A 25555-nucleotide genomic window follows, 5' to 3' on the forward strand; every position below is an offset into this window, starting at 1 on the left:
TATAGGCATTTTGCCAAGGCATCCTAGTTGAAAAAGGCTGCTCTACATGTCCAAAGCAGTGGTGATCTGAATCCCAAATTTATACCTAGAGGTTTTTTTCCCTGGGGAAGTGCCTACACTATGGTGCAGTGAGTTTGAGGCTTTGCCCCTTCCCCTGTAGGGTCATACCCCTATAATTCACCATTTAAAAATGGTCTGTTGCCATCATATACATAACGCCACTTTCCAGTCCTGGGACACATTTTGGCGCACAATGGCCTGACTGTATGCATAGTCCCACCCTGTAGAAGGTACGCTGCCCCTCCCCGGGCTGCATGAGCCTCCTTGAGCACATTGCACAAAGAACAAAAACTGAGGACAGGCACACCACAGCTCCAGCTGCTACTCTGCTCCAATTTTTGACTCACGTCTTCACATTAGCCTTCACGGGGTTATCCAGCAGCCTCAACCCCTTCTGTTACGCCCCTTTCACACTTGAAACGACTTGTCCTGCGACTTGGTACAGCAAAGTTGCATGACAAGTCATATCCCATGATTTCAAATGAGTGGCGTTCATATATGTGTACGACTTCAAAGTAGTCCCTGCACTAATTTTGGTCAGACTTTGATGCAGCTTGAGGTCCATAGACCTCAAGATTACACAGGCATTGCTTCAAGTCGTGTCACTTTCAGGTCATACAAGTCTGAAAGGGCCTTAATCAGCAACAGTCTAAGTAACTAAGCCTAAAAAAAGCAATAAGGTTTTGATGGATAGGGGCACTTTTGTTAAAATTTAGAACCATTGTCACCAGTATAGGATTCCTTCTCTAAATTAAAAAACCTAATTGGTCCTTTTTAGTTCACCCTTTAGTACAGGATGTGTTGTATGAGAACTTGCCAAAGCATTACAAAATGTATACACCACCCAAGAGGTTTGCACAGGAATATGCAGTGGAGAAGGCCTACTACAAAAAGTGGAAAGTTCCTGTGGTGTATCCTACTATTCCCTCAACAAATCCCTGGTTCTGGTTGAGAATATCCCACTGTTTTCCGATGGACAAGAGTCCTCCTTCGCACTAACCATATGCAAATATGCTTTCATGGCTTCAAGGGGCAATACCAGGGTGATGCCTGGCATCACCTTGGTACTGTTTTTTAGAGCCAGCAGTTGGCTTTCCACTGATAACAACCGATGCTGCTAAAACCTGCTTGACTGTTATCCTAAGAAGCGGGCACGTCCGCTGGCTTGGCCGAAGACCGTAATGAAGCCGATCTAGATCAACCTAGTAATCTATATGTCATGACATCACTTCCTATTTACTCAGCTGCCAATGGCGCCGATTTGCAAAAATTCCTAGTATTCCAAAATGCAGATTTTGGTACTTTGAATACTTTTAAGTGCAAAGGAGAGATCCCTCCATAAAGAGTACCTATCACTGACTATTACTGTCACATTCCTTGTGACAGCCATAAAAATAAATAGGGGGGAAAAAAAAAGTAAAGCGCCCGATCCCTCTGTGATCATGCGTAGAAGCGAACGCATACGCAAGTCGTGCTTGCAAATGTAATCCGTGTTCAAACCATACATGTGAGGTATCGCAGTGATTGTTAGAGCGAGAGCAATAATTCTAGCACAGGACCTCCTCTGCAACTCTAAACTTATAACCTGTAAAAAATTTTAACGCATCAGCTATGGAGATTTTAAAGGAACCGTAGTTTGTCACCATTCCACAAGTGTGCGCAATTTCAAAGCATGACATATTGGGTATCCATTTACTTGGTGTAACATCATCTTTCACATTATACAAAAAGAATTGGGCTAACTTTACTGTTTTTTTTTGTTTTTTTTTTAATTCTTAAAAGCGTCTTTTTTCACAGAAAATTACATTTGAAAGAACGCTGCGCAAGTACAGTGTGACATAAAATATTGCAAGGATCCCCAGTTTATTCTCTAGGGTCTCTGCTAAAAAATATAGATATAATATTTGGGGGTTCTAAGGAATTTTCTAGCAAAAAATACGAATTTTAACTTGTAAGTAACAAATATCAGAAAAAGGCTTAGGCTTGAAAGGGTTAAAGTCTCTTTTGATTTATCAAGCTTGGCCATAAAACCGCCGACTGGGATGTCTATGGTCATTTGACAAACTTTGGCAGCTGAGCCAAGCATATGGCTCACAACCCTGGATTGATCCTGATAGATACCGCAACACTCCACAAATTGGTCCAGAATGGTGAAGGGGAGACAATTTGTAATAAACACTAATGCCGCGTACACACGATCAGACAATCTGCCCGTGTGTGGGCTCCGGCGGACTTTTTTTCCCCAAAAGTCCGGCGGACTTAGAAAGTAGTTTTGACTAAAAAATTGTCCGTCGGACTGCGAGTCCAGTGGACAATCTGGCCGTCTGTGTGCTAGTCCGCCGTACTTTTGAAATGAACCGACTTTCCCACACACAGAGAAAAGTCTGTTCATTTTGAACGCGGCTCCGTGTAGCCGGGACTAGCGAAGGAAGTCAATGTTGCCGCCTTCGACAGCGAGATTGACACGTCGCTGGCCCCGTCACCTGGTATGGACTTAAAGGAGAAGCCCTACGCCGAAAAAACGTTGTGGGGGCCCCCCCCAAGGTCCATATAAGACCCTTATCTGAGCACGCAACCCGGCCGGTCAGGAAAGGGGGTGGGGACGAGCGGAGGAGTCCGGTGAGAAGACCCCAAGACGGAAGAAGACCCCCGGAGCTGTGCAATAAATTATTTTAAACCCTTGTGTGGTGTTTTTTGTTTTACATTTTGTTCAGCAGGTGAATGGGTAAGGGTACATTGTACCCCATACTCATTTACATAGGGTGGGGGGCCGGTATCTGAGGGCCCCCTTATTAAAGGGGGCTCCCGGATTTCGATAAGCCCCCTGCCCGCAGACCCCGACAACCAACGGCCAGGGTTGTTTGGAAGAGACCCTTGTCCTCGTCAACATGTGGACAAGGCGCTTTGGGATGGGGGGGCCGCAGCGCCCCCCTTCCCCAAAGCACCCCCCCATGTTGAGGGCACGCGGCCTGGTACTGCTCAGGATGGGGGGCGCTCGCTCGTCCCCACCCCCTTTCCTGACCGGCCGGGTTGCATACTCGGATAAGGGTCTTATTTGGACCTCAGGGGAGACCCCCACGCCGTTTTTTTGGCGTAGGGCTTCCCCTTTAAATCTATACCAGGGGATGGGGCCAGCGACGTGTCAATCTTCAGCGGCGACATTGACTTCCTTCGTTAGTCCCGGGCAAGTCCGTTCATTTCAAAAAGTCCGGTTGTGTGGGCAGGTTCGCTCTTTCGGAAAGTCCGGTGGACTTTCCGGCAGTTTGTCCTCCATACTAAGTCCGCCGGATAGTCTGATCGTGTGTACGCGGCATTAGAAAGCATTGTTTGACAGAGAAGGACTCTGGTGAGTCACTAGACACCTTTTATTAAGGAGGTCTTGGACAGAAACACCACGCCCTTACCCACTAAGAAGAAAGCTAAGATGCCCAAGGTAAACTCTCCTGCTTCCGGGTTCCGGAAGACTTCCTTTCAGCCTTTTGCTTTTTTCAAAAACAAGTCCTCCACACAGTTCTGTTTCAAGTCCTGGATGTCCAAGCCAGCCAAGTCTGGCACGAAGTCCTCCATGCAATGAAGGGGAGCCCACACTTTTACAAGTGATTTTGGCACTGCTGCACTCTCAAGGAATTCCCATTAACGGATTTCTGGATGACCTTCTCTTTGAAGGATCACTCTGTCCTGGCCTGGCAGCCAATATGCGTCAAGCAATGCAGACACTTCAGCGCTTTGGGTGGATTCTCAGCCTACAGAAGTCTGCGTTGGATCCAACACACTGCTTGGAGCACCTGGGCCTAATCTTGGACATGGCCTAAGCTTGGGTATTTCTGGCCCAGGAACCAGTGTTAACCCTCCTAGCTCGTGTTTGGACCTCGTGCCACAAAAAGCATCCTACAGTCCAATTTTGCATGAGGGTACTGGGTGGTAGTGATGTTTGTCCAGTTTCATTCCAGACTTCTGCAGTTCAGAGAGCTGATGGCAAGGGACTCTGGACTGTGCATATATGTCCGAGGGCCAAGAAATCTCTGACCTGGTGGCTGATCAGCTCTGCTCTGGAATCAAGGAAGTCTTTATTTATGTCAACCTGAATAGTTCCCATGACAGATGCCAGCCTGTCAGGCTGGGGAGATGTCCCAAGGATGGAAACTGTTCAAGAGACATGGTTTTCAAGGAATCCAGACTTTCCATCAACATTCTCAAACTAAGAGCCATCCTTGCAGCATTGGACCAATGGCTTTAGGGGTGATCGATGAGGGTTCAGTCAGACAACGCCACAGCCATGGCTTACATCAATCATTACAGTGACACTTGGGCCAAAAGGTATATTCCAGCCTTGTCTGTAGTCCACGTTCCCGTAGTAGACAGGTGGTAGGTGGACTTAATTAGTTAGGCATCCTTCATCAACAGTCAGATGGACAGGTTGGTGGCCAGGTTCAGAGATCCAAAGGCCTCTGCAATGTACGCACTGGTAAACCCATAGAATCAGTTCTGAATGATATGTGCTTCCCTCCACTATGAATTCTTGACTGCTTCACAGGATTGAGATGGGGGGGGGGGGGCATTTTGGTGATCTTTGTGGCACCAAATTGGCCCTGAAGGATTAGATACTCAGGCGTTCTCCTGGGAGACACTCCAGAGGGACTTCCAGACTGACCAGACCTGCTGTCTCAAAGTCACTGGCTTTCATGGCTTGGCTGTTAAAACCCAAGTACTGAGAGAATTGAGTTTCTCTGACTCTGTTATTCTTACGCTGCTTAAATTACCTCAAAGGTCTATCAGAACTCTTGGAAAACTTTCTTTGCATGGTGCCAGTTTCATCCTAGACTCTCTGGATTGTATCCTCTCCTTCCACCAATCTGGGCTGAAGCAACATTTGGCTTTGAACATCCTAAAAGGTCAAGCCTTGGCATTGGACATTCTCTTTCAGGGTCCACTGGTCCCTCATCCCATGGTTAAGGTCTTTGTTCAGGGGATGGCTCACATCGCTCTCCCTGTTTGCATATATCACTTGCCTTGGGACCCTGAAGTGGAACTACACTGTTTTTGAGCACCGCAATCCAAAAGCACTATATAATTTATTTTTAATATTCAAAAGAAAACTCCCCCATCTATCCATGTCTCCATGCTTCATTTCGCTGAGAAATCGCTTTGAAAAACACCCCCTAGCATTTCTGACTGTGCCCATCTTGAGTAAGGGCAGATGATTCATGTAGCATTTACTTCCTGGAATCCGTCTGCCACTGTGGCCTTAGCTGAGAAAACCCCTCCTCTCCTCCTGAAGACTCCTGGGATATATGACATTGTTTGCATAGGCATGAAAACTAGTCAACAATTTTTAAAATCTGTCGAGTTCTATCCTTCCCCCTACACAAAAAAAAAAAAAAGGGTTTAAGTATATTCTGTCTTCATTGCTGGTAAATGTTCTCAGCAGGCCAGGAAGCAAGGGGAAATCTCTCTAATGGAGGCCCAGATAACAGTGACAAAAACTGCAGGGGTTCTAACCATTCCTCACTCCATCCAAAATGGGGAAAAAATTGTTTGGGCTCAGCGCACACTTTAATCACCTAGTATTCAGCAATGTTAAAAAAACAGAGCCATTTTGTTATGAGGAATGTCAATATCTAAATGGCTCTGTAAGTTTTCCACTCAGAGTTGGGCAGTGTAGGTGGTCAAGTAGATGACAAGGCAGTAACTATCAGACTCTCAAGTTGAAGAGTAATGCCCCATACACACGGTCGGAAATTCTGACGGAAAAAGTCTGATCGGATTATGTTGTCGGAAAATCTGATCGTGTGTGGGCTCTATTGGACTTTTTCCGTCAGAATTTCCAACGGAAAAAGTTTGAGAGCTGGATCTAAAATTTTCCCGACAAGAAAATTTGATTGGACTTTTTCCAATCGTGTATAGAGAATTCTGACGCGCAAAGTGCCACGCATGCTCAGAAAAAAATTGACAAAAACTATTAGCTACTGGCCTCTACATAGTCATGTCATACGTTTTGTATGTCACCTCGTTCCGAACGATTGGATTTTCCGACAACTTTGTGCGACCGTGTGTATGAAACACAAGTTTCGGCCAAAATCCGTCAGAAAAAATCCGATGGATTTTGTGGTCGGAAATGTCCAACCTTGTGTATGGGGCATAAGAGTCAATGCAAGTGAATAAGAAAAAACATACATTTAGTAGAATGAACTGTTATAATTTAAGTGTGAATGAATATTCAATCATAAATGACAAACAGCCCTGTAAAGGTTGGTTATTTTACATGTTTTCTCTTCCAATCTCTGTAACCTTTGTACAACAATCATAATGATTAAGAATTTGTACTTGTCCTGATTGCTTTTGTGTTCAATCCTTTCATTAAAAAACCTGACACAAACAAGTGGAAACAATTTTTTTTTTAAATCACACTCTGCATTGCCAGCATTACAGGAACATTGTCATTGATGGAAAAATCGTTTATCTGAACAAAACCAAAAAGACCATGCATAAGTATTGAAAATATACAGTAAATAAATGTATGTTTAATTTACCTATAGCCTACTATCTGCCACACCCCGGTGAAGAACAGTACCAGTTTCGCTATGTGGATCAGCATGGAACTGTGAAAGGGGTTAGTGAACCTTTTGTGATCAGTGAGCCACGGCCAATGGAAGACCTGGTCACCTTGGAGGATGAAGAGGCTTCTCTGGACATGATTTTGGTTGTATCGAAATCTTCTTTCCTGCAGGTAACTTGTAAAGTTTTAGGGTTGCCAGACATAGCAATATGATGTAAATCATTTTTCTTACTACCAAAATGACAGTTCATAGTAGTGCAGCATTCTTCTCTCACAGAACATGTGATAACTATCACTTGTAGCAGCTGCAAGAATGCCTTAAAGTAACCCTGTCACCAGAACAAATACAATATTTTTATTACAATATGATGGTATTTTATTTGTAACTAATATTACCATTTTTCTGAAAAGGTTTTATTACTTGCAGGGTTACAAGCTAAGGAAGTTTAGAACACTTTAACATATTTGGGTGCTTGATTCTTTATCAAAAAATAGATTATACCAATTCTTGAAATATAGATTCATAGCCACAGCCCAAAAATAGTCAAAAAGACATTATAGGACTTTTGCAGGCTGTATAATTAAACGTGAGGTAAAACAAATTATGTATATACTCGAGTATAAGCCGACCCGAATATAAGCCGAGGCACCTAATTTTACCACAAAAAAATGGGGGAAAACATATTGACTCGAGTATAAACCCAGGGTGGGAAATGCAGCAGCTACTGGGGAAACAATGCCCATCTGCAGCCTCCTGTGCCCATCACCGTGCATTGTATCAGTGTTCCGTCTATCACGGACGAGGAGGAGTCGTGGCTTTGTTACAGTGGACGGCCAGCGAACAGGCTGAATGAAACAGCGGGAGACGCCCACTTTTTTGATTATCAAAGGTACAGCTGCAGATGGGCACAGTGAGGCTGCACCCTCACTCAAGACCCTCATTCGAGTATAAGCTGAGGGGGGAATTTTTCAGCATAAAAAATGTGCTGAAAAAGTCAACTTATACGCAAGTATATATGGTAGATTAAATATACATGTACATGATAAAAATAGCTCATAGGTCACAGGGAACAGGTTATTTGGTTATACAGGTGTTTATTCTTCTCATTCAGGCTTCCCTCTGCTGCTCCATTCTCCTAGCCCCTGCATGACATTCAGTTGAGAGTGCTGAGGCTGTGTGCAGGAGAACTGCTCCACATCACAGCCTCAGCATGTGTAAACAAACCTTTCTCTGGCTGTGATCGGAAGCCACTTTCCCTAATAGAGCGTCAACATTGTTTGTGTGCATGCCCTGAGGCTGGGTCTTGAAGCATTTACTGAACAGGCAAGGGGGTCTTGGAGGTCTCTTACCAACCAATAAGTAAAAATCCTGCTGTTCAAAGCCTTTTCTGGCACTATTTTTTTAAGATTAAGAGTGCCATTCCCTGCAAAGCAAGTACTTATGCTTACTTACTGTATCTCACTGCCCGTGCTGCCTAACTGTGTGCTGGTGTTTCAGATGACTGGGTCCACTGCTGCACTCTGGGGTTCCTTCTGCTTGGCCTTGTGTCTTGCAGTGACATAGGGGTCAGTGGATGAAGCCACTGAGTGCTGCTGAGGCACTGGTATTTGGCACTTCCAATTATGCCAAATGTAGGAAATCTTACATCAACATTATCTTTGTATCACAGAAGAGTGGAAGGTCAGCTGGAAATGTAAGTGTAAAGTTCTGCCTTTGCAGGGAATGGTATTGTTCATCTTTTTTTAAATAGTGAGAGTTACTATAATTGGGACTGTACCTCCCCTTTATCTCTGGTATGAAATACACTTTATTGTCAAAAGTATTGGTACGCCTACCTTTGTCCATAGGGTTCAAAACTGAGTTGGCCCATCCTTTGCAGCTATAACAGCTTGAATGACCTCAACTTTATGGAATACCTTTGGGATAAATTTGAGTGGAGACTGTGAGCACCAGTAGTCCCAATACTTTTGACAACATAGGGTATATAGTGATTGATCAGTTCATAATATATGTTTTCTTTCTACAGATTGTATGCTATTTCTATGTATATCCATACTATTGGCTATAACCTTCTGATTGAAATATTTGCTCTTATAGCAACAGCTGGAGTTCTCCCAGCAAGAGAGGAATGACCTTATGAGGGTTAGACTCACACTGGAAGAGGTGGTGAGCACTCTGAAGAAGAAAGTCCAGCACCTGGAGGCTGCACTGGAGGCTTCCGACAATAAACATTTAAAGCTACACCAGCAGTATCAGGTACATATATCCTCATCTTTCTGGGTACTTCGTTCACTGCCTGTTGAGGATCTACATGGCCTAGAATACAAACACACACATGCACTTCACTCTTTGGGATAACCTGATTGTTTTGCATTGCATCAGGTTCATTTTTCACTCTACTTTTATAAATCATTTTTTATAAATCAAATGTATATATAAATATATTATATATCTATATATATAATCTGGTTGCATTTTACACCATATTTAAAAACATAATTATTTCAAGCACTAGCATTGCATCTGTAGACAGGACTTTTGTCCCTATTTTTTTAATGATTCCTTTAATGCTATCCATGGTATGATGTGGTTATGATAACCCTTTCTTGAGAAATGATAGCCGGTTGCTATGGAAAAACATCCACTATCATTCTTATGTTCTTATATCTATCTTGGATTGTGGTGCTATATATATGTGTATATTTTAGCATTGATTTTCAGATGTGAACTTTCTAAAATTCCTCTTGAACTCTTTTATAGGAACTTTTTGAAAAAGAGCAGACAACAAGGAAAGAACTTAATGCTCTGACCAAAAATGAGGCTGAGCACCAAGAACGGATTTTGCAACTTGAGAGTGAAATCCAGATCATGAATCGGAACCTGCTTGAAAAAGTGAAAGAGACAGACATGTATATATCACTTTTCTCTTAAAATGCTGTAGTCTTAGACCGGCTATAGGCAGGCAGATAAATCAAATGAGAATGAAAGGCAGGCTAAGAGCTGTCCGTCCCCATATAATTCCAACAAGCATAAAAACCCATCAAAATATTTTCCAGATCTTAAAGGGACCCTGTCACCAACTTAAAAAATTGCAGGTAAAAGTATAAAAAAATCAACCCAAAATGCTTACTTGCAGCGTTTTACTATTTCCATAAATTATTTTTTTATTCACTTGTAGTGTGGCTTTAAATTCGCTAGAAAATCAAATTAGTCAGTTCCCTAGCACACACCCCTCCGCCTTGCATATCATAGCCTTCTCCTCATTTGATAGCTGCCAGGTGAGTAGTTTAGTTGAACACTATACAGTGTCACTCGAGTCTGCTGGGGCTGCTGACATCACATCCAAGATGACCACATCCAGCAGCAGTCGCAAGACTTCTGTATGTCAGCACCAAGAAGGCTTTTTCAGGTAAATAACATAAGTAGGGCCAAAGCTATTTTGGCCCTACTTTTCCTATGACTCACAGGAGTGCAGTTTGTTCTGCACTCATTCGACCCCTGTTCAGTCATTGGTGGGCTAAAGTCCACTGTCGACTGATGTCACAGAGCCATTCCAGACTCTGGATTGATGCCAACTTTAAAGTTGGGATCCACTCAGATGCCTGCACCGGCAGCGGGCTCAGCCTCTCGGGAGCCAGACGCTCCTGCTCCCTCTTCAGTTCTGTATGCCAGTGAGCGCTGTAAGGGCAGAGAAGAGAGACGACTAACAGTCACCGGTTCGATGCAGACTGAAAACTAAAAACCAAGCAAACGGAAGCCTTTGATCGCTCTTAAAAGCGCCGGGGGACAGCTGCTGCATCAGAGCGATGCTGCATCCACCTAGGTCAGTATAATTTATTTTTCTTCCACAACCCCATAATAAGGTAAATTGACATATTACCTTATGGGAATATTTTCATTGATATGAATGGTCTGGCGACAGGGTCTCTTTAAAGAGCCACACCCCATGGTACTTTGGACCCTTATATATGTGTGGAAGATGGGGGACCTGATTGCAGGTTTGTTTCCCTAAAAAGTTCAGCAAATCTCTCTTTGAGATAAACCTCTCTAACTACCTGAGTAGCTTGTTATTATGCGCTATAATGATGGGAAATGCGTGATAGTTTCAAACAAAGCTTTAAATAGACCACAAAAAAGTTTAAAGGCATGAAAAGGTTTAAAATATAACTAAAGAAATAACTTTTCTTTTAGTTCTGGTTAAGAGTTGAGAGGGATTAGAAGAGCTAGTAGGTTTTTATTGATGTGTCCCCATTAGGGAGATTCACCCTCTATTTGTCGTGTTTACCATTATCATTAAAAGTGAAAGTAAAAGAAAATTTTTAATTTTGGGTTGTCCCACTAAAAGTAATAGAGGGGAAACCTTCCAGTGGGCACACTAGTTCTGGTGACCTGGGAGGCTCAAAGGGATTCCCTTAATTTGCAGGGATTTCCTCTCACTTCCTGTTTGGCTGTGGCATGTGAAGGTAAGTTAAAGGTAAAAAGTGAAGGTAAATCTCCCCAGATGGCAAAAAAAAATCTCACAGGGATTAGAACACTTCCTTACTCTATCCAAAATGAAAAAAAAGTTTTGCCTATAGTTATACTTGAATTTATTTCTGGTAGGATTCCTTATCAGATAAAAATCTGGTTGGAAGTGGTTAAAATGTTATAAAATATTTCACGACCACCATTAGTGTTCATAAATCATTGGTCATGAACTATTGTCACTTGACTGCTTTTACGGCAAGGTAAACAAGGTTGAGTTAACCTACAGTTAATGAAAGAGTATGAGGATGTGCATTTGTTCATGTTCATATGGGCTCATTGGTGGATTTTACAAGTCCACATGAATAAATTCTTAACATGTCTCATGTTTGCACATAATAGATAGATACATGTTTGTATAATAACTGCAAGTTAATTCGTGCCTAGACAAGTAGGATGTTGTCTGAGATGTGTTTAATACCCTGCTATACATTGAGCACCATATAGAATTTTTTTTCTCTTCTAAAGTGTGTGCTGACCAAAAAAAGACTGCTTTTTTTACATAAACCTGGTTTCTCTGGCAGTGTTCTAATTTGTTGCCTCAGTTGGAAAAAAATGTAACTGCTTATGGCCTCATAAGATAGACTGCGCTGATAGTGTGTAATGTATTTTTTATTGCTTAACAGTTTAAAGACAAGAAAAGAATCACTAGAGGCAGAAAAGGAGGAGCTGAAAGAGCGACTTGCAGAGGCCTCTTCAGAAAAGGAACGTTCCAAGGTCTGTGGACTTTTCTGATCACCCCCGACATTACAACCACAATGTTTTAATGCCCAGTTTAAAGTCTTGCACCTTTACTTGTTATGCAGTCCAGTTCTATAACAAGTAAAAAAAAATTAAACATTATTTTTTATTATTAGTAATATTATTTGTTTGTGCTTAACACGATGGGAAGCTGCCCTGTCCTGGCAGCACATTGAGGAGCTGGACCACTATTCTCACACAGAGCACAGCAGTCCAGGTCTCCAATGCTTAGACATAGCCCCTGCACAATACTCCATTCAACAATGCTACTCAGGGACCATGAGCATCTTTGAATGGTGTATTGTGCAGGGAGCATATGGAACCACTAGGGACCCGGACCACCAGGCTTTCAAAGTGTATATCTTAATACTGTACATAGCACAAGCAGGATATTCATACACCATGGGTTATAGGCATTTACCTTCATGTGACTGGACACTGACAAAGCTTTAGAGGACATGCCCAATCGGTGCTTCCCCTATAACGCTACCCCACTCTGAGTCCTCAGTTTTGTGCTAGTGTCTGAAGGCGATGGACCTTTTCTCCTTCACTGAGAAAATCACCATTAGCTGAACTAGTTTATTATTTTCTTTATTATTTTATCTTTTGATTTTCCAGTCAAGCCCTCACTGTGTTCTAATGCCAGCATAGAAGCAGTGTATCTGGATCAGCGCAACCTCAGTAAAAACATCCATATCCAGGCCCTATGCTGTGGACAGCCTGTAAAATTACTTCTCCAGGCACTGGATCCTGCATTGGGCGCTCACTTTGGCACTTGGTACTATACAGGTCCAGGGCTGTGGTCTATCACTATGGAACTTTGAACACAGGGCTATGTTTGGATTGTGTTCATAGTGGAAACTTTTCAAACTTGGTGCTAACATTCAACCACTTAGAGCGCAGTCTCGGGTGGATGATGAGGTATTATTTTACACCACTGGTCCTACACTTTACCGCCACTTCTGCCTAGAGCTATTATAAGGTACTCGGGTGCTTCCTCTAGCACCTTTAGGAGGAACCACCTGAGTTACAGGACAGGCTACACCTGGGTTACCAAACACCCTTCCAAAGGCCTACACAATGCTCAACCTCATACTAGCGATGTGTCCCTTGAAGAGAGCAAGAACTGACCCTAACACTAGTCTCTGGATCTGCTTCTAGCCGTATTTCAGGCATGCATCAATCGGCCTATTTGACTAAAGCTAAATTGTCTGCGCCTGCTGTAAGTCAAATTTCCTCTGGCCTTAATACAGCCATTATAATCAAAGGCCAAAAAACACCAGGCCTCTTTTCCTACTCCCATTTCTCAACTCTTGAGATGCTCTCTTCTTAATGTGGAAGCCCAGCCCTTGCTGTAATTTCAGTATGTTAAACTGTAGCTAACTGGAGTAGGACAATGAACAACCAAAATGATCCTGTATTTCAGTATTGTGTTGTAACACAGCAATTAAAACAATTACTTTCTGCTCTGATTTTCTGTGTAGATGCCCTAGAAACTTCCAGAATGACTCGTATAGCTAGAAGCTTGGGCAGCTGAAGCTGCTTGCAAAAGGCACCTCACATGTGTATGCCTTTTCAAAAAAAGACATCTGTTTGGTGAGACACTTGACTAATTCATCAAAGAAGTCAATGATGTAAAGGTTTTATTTCCACAGCAGAAGTTCCATAAACCACCCTCCCCAGGAGCCCCTAGTTCTTCTAAATGCAGAGCACCTGTCTGCTCTAATCAGGCTTCAACTTCAAAACCTAATGAACTTAGGGCTGATTGTCTTTCCTTTCAGTTCAAGGCTTGGCCCACAAAGGTCGCAAAGGGGTTTATTTACTAAAGGTGGAGAGTGCAAAATCAGGCTCACTTCTGTATAGAAACCAATCAGCTTCCAGGTTTTATTGCCGAACCTTAATTGAACAAGCTGAGGTTAGAAGCTGATTGGTTTCTATGCAGAAGTGAGCCTGATTTTCCACTCTCCAGCTTTAGTAGATAAACCCCAAAGCCTTCAACAAAACCCTCTTTACAACTAAGAGGCATACTCCCTCCTAAGAGTGAGGAGACGTCTGTTACAGTTTGCTTCTCTCTGGGTCACAGACCTCCCAGACCTGTGGGTTTAATCGGTGGTTTCAAAGTGGTACAAAATAGAGTTCAAAGCTCTACCTCTTCACTGCTCTCTTCTTTCAAATCAGCCAAAAACTGCCCAAGGACATTTTGATTTGCAGAATGCTCTGAACCACCTTTTGTCCCAGATAGTCATTGTACTACCACAAGACAGGTTCAAAGGATTATATTCAAACCTGATCAGGGCACCAAAACCCAAAGATTGTATTTGTATGATTCTGGATTTAAAATCACTCTCAAATTCCAAAATTTCACATGGACTCTGCAAGGTAATTGTCTCTCTGATACAAGGGGACATGACATCTATGAACAGCTGAGATATCCATCTTCATGTCCCCATTTACCCTCTTCATTAGCGCCTTCTGTGCTTCACATTGGCAGACAACCATTTCCAGTTTGTCGTACTGCCAGTTTGAGGGGGTGAGAGTCTTTTCACACCACTAGCTCAACAGGAGGAAAGAAATGTGAACGGCTTAAACCTTGAACTCTTCCTAAGCCATACCTCTCTGATACATTTTGCCCTGCCCACCGGGTCTAAGCCCTTGTACACACGGTCGGACATTCCGATAACAAAATCCGTTTTTTTCCGATAAATTTTGTCCAAAACTGGTGTTGCATACACATGGTCGGACAAACTTGTTGGAAAATCCGATCGTTCGCAACGTGATGACGTTATTTAGTTACGACGGGACTACGTTCAGGCTAGTAGCCAATAGCTTTGGTCTAGGAATTTGATTTGAGCATGCATGGCACTTTGTCCGATCGGAATTCTCTACAAACGATCAGACAAAGTCCGATTGGATCATGTTGTCGGAAAATTTTATATCCAGCTCTCAAACTTTGTTGGTCGGACATTCCAAAGGAAAACGTCAGATGAAGCCCACACACGGTCGGATTATCCGACAACACGGTCCGATCTGACATTTTCCGACGGAATGTCCGACCGCGTGTGCAAGGGCTTAGTCATAGAGGCTAGGACCGTTCACCTTCCTCTCCACCCGCTGAGCTTGTGGTATGTGGTGTCTCTTATCTCCTCATGCTTCACTGCTTTTTCAATCATACACAAGATAGCCTGCATTCTTACATTGAAGTAAGGGTGCAATATTCCCCTCGTATATGTACAAGAAGCTGGCTATTCACTAGTGCTGGGTGCTGTAATGACCATAAGCTGGAAACCATGGTTGATCAAAGAGAAGAAATATCATCAGCACACCAAGGATTCCTCGAAAGGGTCCAAAGCTTTATTTTCGTGGTCATATATTAAATATACAAAAATGTTTTGGAGCCACACAGGGCCCCTTCATCAGGTGAGGGAGGTCCAAAGCCTGATAAAGGGGCCCTGCGTGGCTCTGAAACGTTGCTGTGTTTTATTATATGTCCACGATAATAAAGCTTTTGACTCTTTCATGGAATCCTTGGTGTGCTTATGACATTTCTTCACTTACATGAGGTGAGACACCAGATTCTTTACCAGCAGAGCAACAGGGATTCTTTAGCTCTAATCTCAGATGTTTTGATAATCCCGTGGTCTCAGTTCAGGCTAATTTACACCTTCCCTCCAGTGCAAATCCTACCTCATCTGCTTGAAAACCTGGTACAGAGATGCACTCAGACTTCTAGAAGATGACCCCTGGACTCTTCTCAATAGACAAGAGTTTCTATCTCAAGGCCTTCTATTCCATCTTCATTCTCAGTCTCTGGCTTTAACAGCATTGCTATAAAAACCAGGTATGAAAGGATAGAGGGGTTTCACAGCCTGTGATTCCTACCTTGCTGAAAGCAGGAAAAAACATATTTAAGAAAATGTATTATCGCACCTTAAAATATTTTTTGCCTGGTGTGAAAAAAGCCACTTTAATACCAGAGATTACCTCACATTCTTGCCTTTCTACAATCGGGTATTTTCCATAAATTTACCTTAAATAACTCTTAAAGGTCAGGTCTCGGCCTTATCAATTATTTTTCAAAGCCCTCTAGGTTTACTCTCCCTTGTAAAAACCTTTCTTTAAGGAGTATCTCATATTAAGGCACCCTTGCAGCACCCTTTGCTTCCTTGGAATCTTTATGCCCCTACAGAAACTACCCTTTGAACCTATCAGGGATATTTCCCTAGAGGATATTTCATGCAAAGTAGCCTTTTTGGCTATCTGCCAGGCATGTTTCTGAACTCGCAGCCCCTTCCTGTAAAGAGCCTTTCCTCATACTTCACAAGGGCAAGGTTTTCTTATGCCCATTGCCATCCTTTCTCCTGAAGTTGGTCTCAGCATTCCACTTCAATGCAGAAATTGCACTCCCAACCTAATACACAGTTTCTCGGCATCCAAGGGAAATCTGTGTACATTGCCGGGACTTAGACAGAGCCTGTTGTTTGGCCCTTGCAAGGGACGCCCTGCATCAAATTCCACCATTGCATGATGGATACAAAATCTGATTGTGAGAGCTTACATTCTCAGTGAAATCTCCTCCTGTGCTTTTACATGCCCATTTCACCAGAGTGGTGGGAGTTTCCTGGACATTGTGGCGCCAAACTTCTGTAGCCCAGTTGTGTAAGGCTACCACCTGGCCTTCTGTTTATACCTTTTCAAAGTTTTACCAGGTGGACATCTAGTCTTCTGCTAATGCAGCTTTTGACCATAAGGTTCTTGTAGAAGTTCTCTGAGGTTGGATCTTCTGGCCGTTGTTATTGACACAATTCTATATGAAAGGAGATAACAGAATTGGGACTTTGAATGAAGCACACATCAGTAAGAGGATAAGTCAAGTGACTATAATAAATATTTATTTTGTATAGTCCATGATATGTCATACAAACATTTTGGGCTTCAACCTCTAAAATGCTCTGGGCATACAGCCTCCACACAATAAATCATGGACTAATATTTCATAATAGTTTACAATCCAAAAAGCATTCACATAAAACACAAAGAACAGTATGCATGTATATACGTTTCTTGCTGTGGTTGAACCCAACCATGGTAACTAAATAATAAATTTAAAAATGCCTAAATAATAAATTATGAATCGGAGAGGATCATATGAATCTTGATTTTCCATGATTGAGATAAGATAAAGGCCTAAAGGCTCTACGCGTTTCGCGGTATTCCAACCGCTCATCAGGAGCATACATCATGGAATAATTCTACAAATTGTATAAAAAGATTTTTTTTTTAATTATTTAAGTAAAAATTGACAAAATAATTTGATTGTTATAATTGATTTGAAGGCTGGGCATCTAACTCACGTCTGCATCAGCGGGCCAGTAAAACAGCATCAGGGTTCACAGAAAGAGCCGCAGTGCGTAGCCACCAAGCACAGAGGCAGCCTACGGGAAAGGTAGCCACCAACATAGGCACTCCCAGGGTGGGTAGATGCAAGGCCTGTGAAATAAATGCAAATATCTATGTGAGGAATCTATGTGAAACAGACCACCTATGGATCTGTGTATGTGTTGTGTATGAAATATATGTATTGGAAATTAATGTGGTGAATTGACACAATTCTGTTTGCTTCATTGTTGCCCACCCCTCCTATTCATTGCTTGGGGATGTCCCATTTGGTATAAATACTCTGCCTGTCTCCTGCTCTGTACGATTTAGATAAAATAATTTTTGACTTACCTGGAAATCCCTTATCATGGAATATAGTACAAGACACAGGCTATCCTCCCTTCCATTATTTGGTGTACTCTGCATTGCTTGCTACAAAATGGAGAACTCACAGCATGGGGTATGGCCAAAGGGGGGGAGGAGGGGGAGAGACCCAGGAGGCATGTCCTCTACAGCTTTGCCAGTGTTCAGTCACCTGAAGGTACATGGTTTATGAATACGCTACCTATGTCCTATACTGTACTCCAAGTTATGGAATTTACAGTCAAAAGTCCTCTTTGCCTCAACCTTCTTACAATAGGCATATTGCACAGTTAGTGCCAGAGTCTTTTCTTTGTAATAAAACACAGATCATGTCAGTGGACAGGTACCTTTTTTTTTTTTTAATTTGTAATTGTAATTGAAGATTCAGAGATTAAAAATTGCCAAAAGTTCTGATGCTGTCGGAAGTAACTGGCTTGCCTGTTTTTTGTTTAGTTGCAGATAGATACTCTGCGTGAGAAGCTGCGGTGCACACAGGACATTCTCTCAGCCAGTCAGCAGAAAGTGATGCTGTTAGGGGAGGAGTTAGCTACAGTCTCTTCTATTCGAGATCGCACAATATCTGACCTGCACAAAAGCCGCCTTGAGACAGCTGACCTTGCCCTGAAAGTGTCTGACATAAGTCTCAGATATAAAGAAGGAATGGGGCAGTGGTGGCAAGAAAAGACAGCACTGAACCACAGCATGGAGGTAAGTATGGTACATTATGAGATGTTGGATAAAATATGTACTGCTAATAATTTAGCTGTATAGCATTTTTTTCTCTTAGGCACTTGCATATTTTTGTGTATGTTCCTTAACCACTTTAGCCCCAGTGTTTTAAACCTGTGCTCGGATCTGGTGCTTTTTAAACAGTCCCAGCTGCTATAGTAGCTGGAAGCGTATATACATGTTTAAAGCTGTCTATTGGCTTTCAGGTGAAAAGGTTGTGAGCTGCCCGATCACTTCTACAATAGCTGCAACGTGTAGTGGAGTACTGGGGAGTCATTAGGGATGGATGTCTCCATAAAGACAACCTCCCACCTATATGCTGCCATATAGGGGCTATGTGATGGCGATAAAGTTGTGTTAAAAAAAGGGGGGTTATAGAAAATATAGGGTACCGAAGTTTGTTTCCGTTTCACTGGCACATGCAAAACTTCACATGCTGGGTCTCTATTCACTCGGTACATCCTCATCTTTTATTTTTTACCAAAAGGTGGATAATTTATTGTGATTATGTGCGCTGAAATTAGCTTTAGGATATATTTTACTAAAAGTATGGGTTTTATAAATTTTTGCGCTAAAATTGTGTGGCAGAAAAAATGGAACTACCATTCTTGTATTCTCTAGAGTGTCTGCATTCTGAAAAACTATGATGTTTGGGGGTTCTAAGAAATCTTCAGGCCTAAAACTATTTTTTAAATATGTGCACAACAAGTAAAAAAAATGCCTCTGGGTCGCAAGTGGTTAATAATAACTCTGAGAAAATAAAATGCATCCGGAAAGTATTCACAGTGCTTCACTTTTGTAACATTTTGTTATGTTACAGCCTTATTCCAAAATGGATTCAATTCATTATCTTTTTTTATTTTAAATACTTTTTATTGAGTTTTCATGTGTACAATATAAAGCCTCTGTGCATACCCCGGCTTAGACAAACACATTCAAGAACAACTCAACAGAGGTCATGTATACCATAATACAAACTGCTCATGTCTTGGAATGGAGGAAAGGAGGTAAGTTAAGGGGCAATATAACCTAGATAAGCTACTTCCAGGAGTACTACTGATGGAGAAAGATGCATTTTATAGGTTCAGCTCCGTAAAGCAATAGTGACAACTCTTCACTAGCTAGAATACAGTCTATCAAGAAAAACTAACATGAGACTCTGGAACCTATTGTGAGCCATTAGTTATGTCCAATTCTAACCAAACCAAATTTAGTCAAACTTAGCTGGACAGCACCTGGCTAGGTAGACAGCTTTGTAAAGTGGTACTACTGAATTAATCAGCGTTTTCCAGGTGTTCGGGCACCTCCGGTTGTTTTCCATTTCAGGAGCAGCACCTTCCTAGCACAGAATAATAGGAGTCCAATAAGGGTCCTAGTTGCTCGACGGTGGGCTAAAGAGCCCACCAGGCCTAACAAACAGACCAAATCCATTATTTTCCTCAAAATTCTACAAACAATACCCCATAATGAAAACGTGAAAGAAGTTTGTTTGAAATCTTTGCTAATTTATTAAAAATAACAAAGGAAGTAATCATGTGTACATAAGTATTCACAGCCTTTGCCATGACAGTCAAAATTGAGCTCAGGTGCCTCCTGTTTCCACTGATCATCCTTGAGATGTTTCTACAACTTGACTGGAGTCGACCTGTGGTAAATTCAGTTGATTGGACATGGTTTGGAAAGTCACACACACCTGTCTATATAAGGTCCCACAGTTAACAGTGCATGTCAGAGCACAAACCAAGCCATGGAGTCCAAGGAATTGTCTGTAGACCTCTGAAATAGGATTGTATAGAGGCACAGATCTGGGGAAGGGTACAGAAACATTTCTGCAGCATTGAAGGTCCCAATGAGCACAGGGGCCTGCATGGCTCTGAATCTTAGCTTTTGTATGTACCATGTGACCTTAAAATAAAGCTTTGGACCGATTTGAGGAATCCTTGGTGTGCTGGTAACATTTCTTCACATTGAGTATGTACGGTTCCACACCTGGGATCACTGCAGAACCCACTAATACTAAATAGCCATCTTTAGGAATGTGAGGGTTGTGAATATTGTGATTAGGTTTGGGGCTAGGGGTTAATTAATTTTATGTATTAATTATTCATTACTATTATTTACTTATTTTTTTTTAATTATTGCATTTGAGCTGAAAAACACTCAACAACGCACAAATTATCATGTTTCAGCAGAGAAAAAAAAGGTTCACAAAGACATCAATCTGTACAACTCAGGCTTCAAACGTAGCTCCAAAACATTTTGGAGCTTAGGGTGTTTGGCTTCAGGCAACTTGGAGTGTAGATGTGAATCACCACCATAGAGAATAATTTATTTTCTCCCTGAGCATTTTGGAGCTTCAAGCCTAAAGGAGAAGTCCAGGAAAAGCACAAAACTTCTGTGTTTGCATTCTCATGTGCAGGTACTGCAGCAGCTTACAATAAAGAAGGAAACAAATGTGGGGAAAAAAATGATTTAGGAGGGGATGGGTGAGGCGAATTGAGTAAAATCATACCAAAAAAACCCTACGTAATTCAAAGAAGGGACACAATTCCTCCCCTTCTGCCAGCAAAGAACTTTTACAGTTTTGCTTTAAGGTTTTCATTTTCTTTTAGGCCAAGAGAGACCAGATTGTGAATCTGAAAGCAGAAAAGCTGACTTTGGAAAGCAACCTGCAAGAAGAGAGGAGCCAACGACAGAAACTTCAATGTAAACTAAACCAGGAGACAGATGCTTGTCAGGTAAAAGACATTCTGTCCTAGCAGGAAACGGTGGCAATATTGAGGGCAGGTATGGGATACATGTGGAGTGCAAGTGCTAACCTCCTTTAACCCCTTGTCTACCAAGTAAGTTTATAAATATCCTGGTGTTCAAGGGGTCTAAACAAGCTCACAACTGCTGCTGCAGCCATGAGCTTGGTATTGATTTTTTCAGCCAGCGATTTGTTTTTAAGTAAAAGTGAGCCAGGCATTATAGTGCCAGGAGCTTGACATCCTCCTCACCCCCCCAACATTGAGAGTAAGACTAGTAATTAATGAAACCCAAAAACACATGTATTGTGTCTATTACAGGTTCAGAACTGAAAATTAAAAACATATATTTTTGTGGGTGTTTAACATAATTTTCAGCAAATGTGTTACTATATGTGTGGACATTTTAAAAACTGCCCTGGTAGAGTGGTGAAAGTGATTAAAAATACAAAATTCCCTGCTGTTTCTGGGAAGGAACAATAATTATGTGCTTTGCAGCCCAATAATAAAATACATCACAAAATCACAGGCTCCCAAATGACCAGGATCAGAAACCAAAATATAAGCATAACAACAAAAATGATACTATGTTTGTATGTTTGAACAATTTATAACTTTACATTGAAACACCAGCTCCTTATAAATACCGTTTTATGATTCCTTGGTATTATTTTTTTAATTCTATATTTGCCTTGTGTTTGAATCTGTAAAGGTTCAGTTATCAGAAAGCAGACGAGAGTTAAGTGAGTTAAAATCAGCTCTGAAAGTTTCACAGATGGAAAAGGAACAACTAAGAGAAGAAAAACAGGTAAGAAATAAGTCAGTCCATAGAGTACAGTGTAAGAATAGGTCATTGTTTTTCTACAAGTGACTAACGCTGGTTCCTAATATAAAACCTGCTCAGTACAGGACACAGGCATAGTCTTAGATGACTAGGTTATACCTTGCTACCTTTAGGTGAAGCGGAAACTGGCAAACAGAACTGTTAAAACCCTGATATAACTCTTCCTGCTCACGGTTATCCTAAGTTTTTTGCTACTGTCCTGTGAGGATGGATATCCTCTTTTTTTTTTTTTTTTTTTTTCTCCTTAAGGAGTTTTATTTGTTGCTATTTTATTTTATTTTTTTGTCTCTTACTGTGCACCTGCTACCTACCTGCTAGCTAATGGCATCATTTCAAAATCACTAATCTAGGCATGGCATTGGGATCACACTTGGACTCCTTTGTAGGATAAGAAGACACATATATAATCAGAATGAGTTATTTTGAGGGGACAGCAAATGAACACTTATACAAGCTGTACACTCACTACTTTACATTGTAGCAAAGTGTCTTTTCTTCAGTGTTGTCACATTAAAAGATATAATAAAATATTTACAAAAATGTGTGTATGTGTATATGTATGTATATGTATGTATATATATATATATATATATATATATATATATATATATATATATATATATATATATATATATATATACACACACACATACAGTAACTTAAAAAAGTATTAATACTCCTTGAAATTTTCCGCATTTTGTCATGTTACAACCAAAATCGTAAATGTATTTTATTTGGATTGTATGTGATAGACCACAAAATGGCACAGAATTGTGAAGTGAAAGGAAAAATAATTTATTCTTCTCCTCTTTACGAGGGAATCGGGGGGGCTTCAGTAACCAAAACGACAATGTTTATCCTCATGACACATCACAGGAAGCACCCTCATGGCTAACAGAGGACAGAATTAGAAATAGACTTGAAAAACTTAACATTAATAGGTCACTGGGACCAGATGGCTTGCACCTGAGGGTCCTTAACCGCTTAAGGACCACCTCACGCCAATATACGTCAGCAGAATGGCACGGCTGGGCACAATACCTGTACGTTGCCTTTAAGTGCCAAGCCATGGGTCACGCACACGCTGCCGGTGGGGCACTCGCGACCCGGTCCTGTGCTCCGTGGACGCGGGACCCGCAGACCCGATCGCTGCCGGTGTCCCGCTATCGGGTCACAGAGCTGAAGAACGAGGAGAGGTAAGTGTAAACAAACCTCTCCTCATGCTTCCTAGTGTGGCTGTCACTGATCATCTGTTCCCTGTTATAGGGAAAAAGGATCAGTGACGCCAAGCCACGCCCCCCTACAGTTAAAAAAACCCACACACACTTAACCCCTACACTGCCCCCTAGTGGTGAACCCCTTCACTGCCAGTGACATTTTTACCTCAATCAGTGCATTTTAATCGCACTGATTGCGGTATTAATGCCACTGGTCCCAAAAATCTGTCAAAATTGTCCAACGTGTCCACCATAATGTCGCAGTCACAATAAAAATCTCTGATCGCCACCATTACTAGTAAAAAATGTATTTTTATAAAAATGCCATAAAACTATCCCCTATTTTGTAGACGCTATAACTTTTGCCCAAATCAATCAATAAATGCTTATTGCGATTTTTTTTTTTTTTTTTACCAAAAATATGTAGAAGAATACGTATCGGCCTAAACTGAGGAAAAAAAATGTTTTTTTATATATTTTTGTGGGATATTTATTATAGCAAACTATTGCTTTTTTTCAAAATTGTCACTCTATTTTTGTTTATAGCGCAAAAAATAAAAATCGCAGATTTCGCAGAATCGCAGAGGTGATAAAATGCCACCAAAAGAAAGCTCTATTTGTGGGGAAAAAAGGACGCCAATTTTGTTTGTCGCATGACCGCCCAATTGTCAGTTAAAGCGACGCAGTGCTGAATTGCAAAAAGGGGCTTAGTCCTTTAGCTGGAAAATGGTCCAGGGCTTTAGTGGTTAAGGAGCTCAGTCAAGCAATTGCCAGACCATTGTTCCTAATTTTTACTGACAGTCTATTGACTGGAGTGGTAGCAGCTGAATGGAGAAAAGCCAATGTAGCACCAATATTTAAAAAAGGACCAAAATACATCCCTGGGAATCACAGAGTTAGCCTAACATCAATATTAGCTCTTGGAGGAGATGATAAGGGATTATATACAAGATTGTAGTAATGAAAATGGTATCAGCTGTAATCAGCATGGATTCATGAAGAATCGTTCTTACCAAACCAGTCTATTAACCTTCTAGTTGGAGGTGAGCTGCCATCTAGATAAAGGGAGGCCCGTAGATGTGGTGTATCTGGATTTTTCAAAAGCATTTCACACAGTTCCCCATAAACATTTACTGTACAAAGTAAGGTCCATTGGCATGGACCATAGGGTGAGTACATGGATTGAAAACTGGCTACAAGGGCGAGTTCAGAGGGTGCCGATAAATGGGGAGTACTCGGAATGATCAGGGGTGGAATGTGGGGTCCCCCAGGGTTCTGTTCTGGGACCAATCCTATTTAATTTGTTCATAAACAACCTGGAGGATGGGGTAAACAGTCCAATCTCTGTATTTGCGGACAATACTAAGCTAAGCAGGGCAATACCTTCTCCACAGAATGTGGAAACCTTGTAAGTTGATCTAAACAAATTAATGGGGTGGGCAACTACATGGCAAATGAGGGTTAATGTGGAAAAATGTAAACTAATGCATTTGGGTGGCAAAAATGTGAATGCAATCTACTCACTGGGAAGGGAGATCCTCTGGGTGAATCAAAGATGGAAAAGAACCTGAGGGCCCTAGTAGATGATAGGCTCAGCAATGGCATGGAATGCCAACTGCTGCTAACAAAGCAAACAGAATATTGGCATGCATTAAAAAGGGGATTAACTCCAGAGATAAAGCAATAATTCTCACACTCTACAAGACTCTGGTCCGGTCTCACCTGGAGTATGCTGTCCAGTTCTGGGCACCAGTCCTCAGGAAGGATGTGCTGGAAGTGGAGCGAGTACAGAGAAGAGCAACAAAACTAATAAAGGGACTGGAGGACATTAGTTATGAAGTAAGGTTACCAGGAATGAACTTATTCTCTATGGAGAAGAGACGCTTGAGAGGGGGTTTCATTTAAATTTACAAATACCATACTGGTGACCCCACAGTAGGGATAAAACTTTTCCGTGGAAAGGAGTTTAAAAAGACATGTGGCCACTCATTAAAATTAGAAGAAAAGAGGTTTAACCTTAAACTGCATAGAGGGTTCTTTATTGTAAGAGCGGCAAGGAAGTGGAATGCCCTTCCAAAGGTGGTGGTTTCAGTGGGGAGCGTTGATGGTTTCAAAAAACAATTAGATAAGCACCTGAACGACCACAACATACAGGGATATACAATGTAATACTGACATATGACGACACATTTAGGTTGGACTTGTGTCTTTTTTCAACCTCACCTACTATGTAACTATGATAAATGTTTTTCAAGATTTTTTACAAATAAATATGGTAAAAAGGTGACGTGCATTTCTATTCAGCCCCCCTGAGTCAATACTTTGTAGAACCCCCTTTCGCTGCAATTACAGCTGCAAGTCTTTTTGGGATATCTCTTCCAGCTTTGCACATCTAGA

The 25555-nt window shown here is 41.6% G+C and overlaps 1 protein-coding gene across 4 annotated transcripts in view; it reads left to right on the top strand.

Moving 5' to 3' along the window:
• Nucleotides 1-25555, top strand: part of CALCOCO1 (calcium binding and coiled-coil domain 1) — a 110153-nt gene that overhangs the window by 34709 nt on the left and 49889 nt on the right. For all 4 annotated transcript variants that reach the window (XM_077483818.1, XM_077483819.1, XM_077483820.1 and 1 more), the window contains exons 4-10: nucleotides 6597-6787; nucleotides 8715-8873; nucleotides 9378-9526; nucleotides 11768-11858; nucleotides 18075-18329; nucleotides 20963-21088; nucleotides 21810-21905. In XM_077483818.1, coding sequence (XP_077339944.1) covers nucleotides 6597-6787; nucleotides 8715-8873; nucleotides 9378-9526; nucleotides 11768-11858; nucleotides 18075-18329; nucleotides 20963-21088; nucleotides 21810-21905 — 1067 coding nt within the window. The remainder of the gene's footprint in view (nucleotides 1-6596; nucleotides 6788-8714; nucleotides 8874-9377; nucleotides 9527-11767; nucleotides 11859-18074; nucleotides 18330-20962; nucleotides 21089-21809; nucleotides 21906-25555) is intronic.

The sequence above is a fragment of the Lithobates pipiens genome, unplaced genomic scaffold (assembly GCF_037356315.1).
Source record: "Lithobates pipiens isolate NorthernLeopardFrog02 unplaced genomic scaffold, aLitPip1_a1.2 Scaffold_16, whole genome shotgun sequence".
Taxonomy (NCBI): Eukaryota; Metazoa; Chordata; class Amphibia; order Anura; family Ranidae; genus Lithobates; species Lithobates pipiens.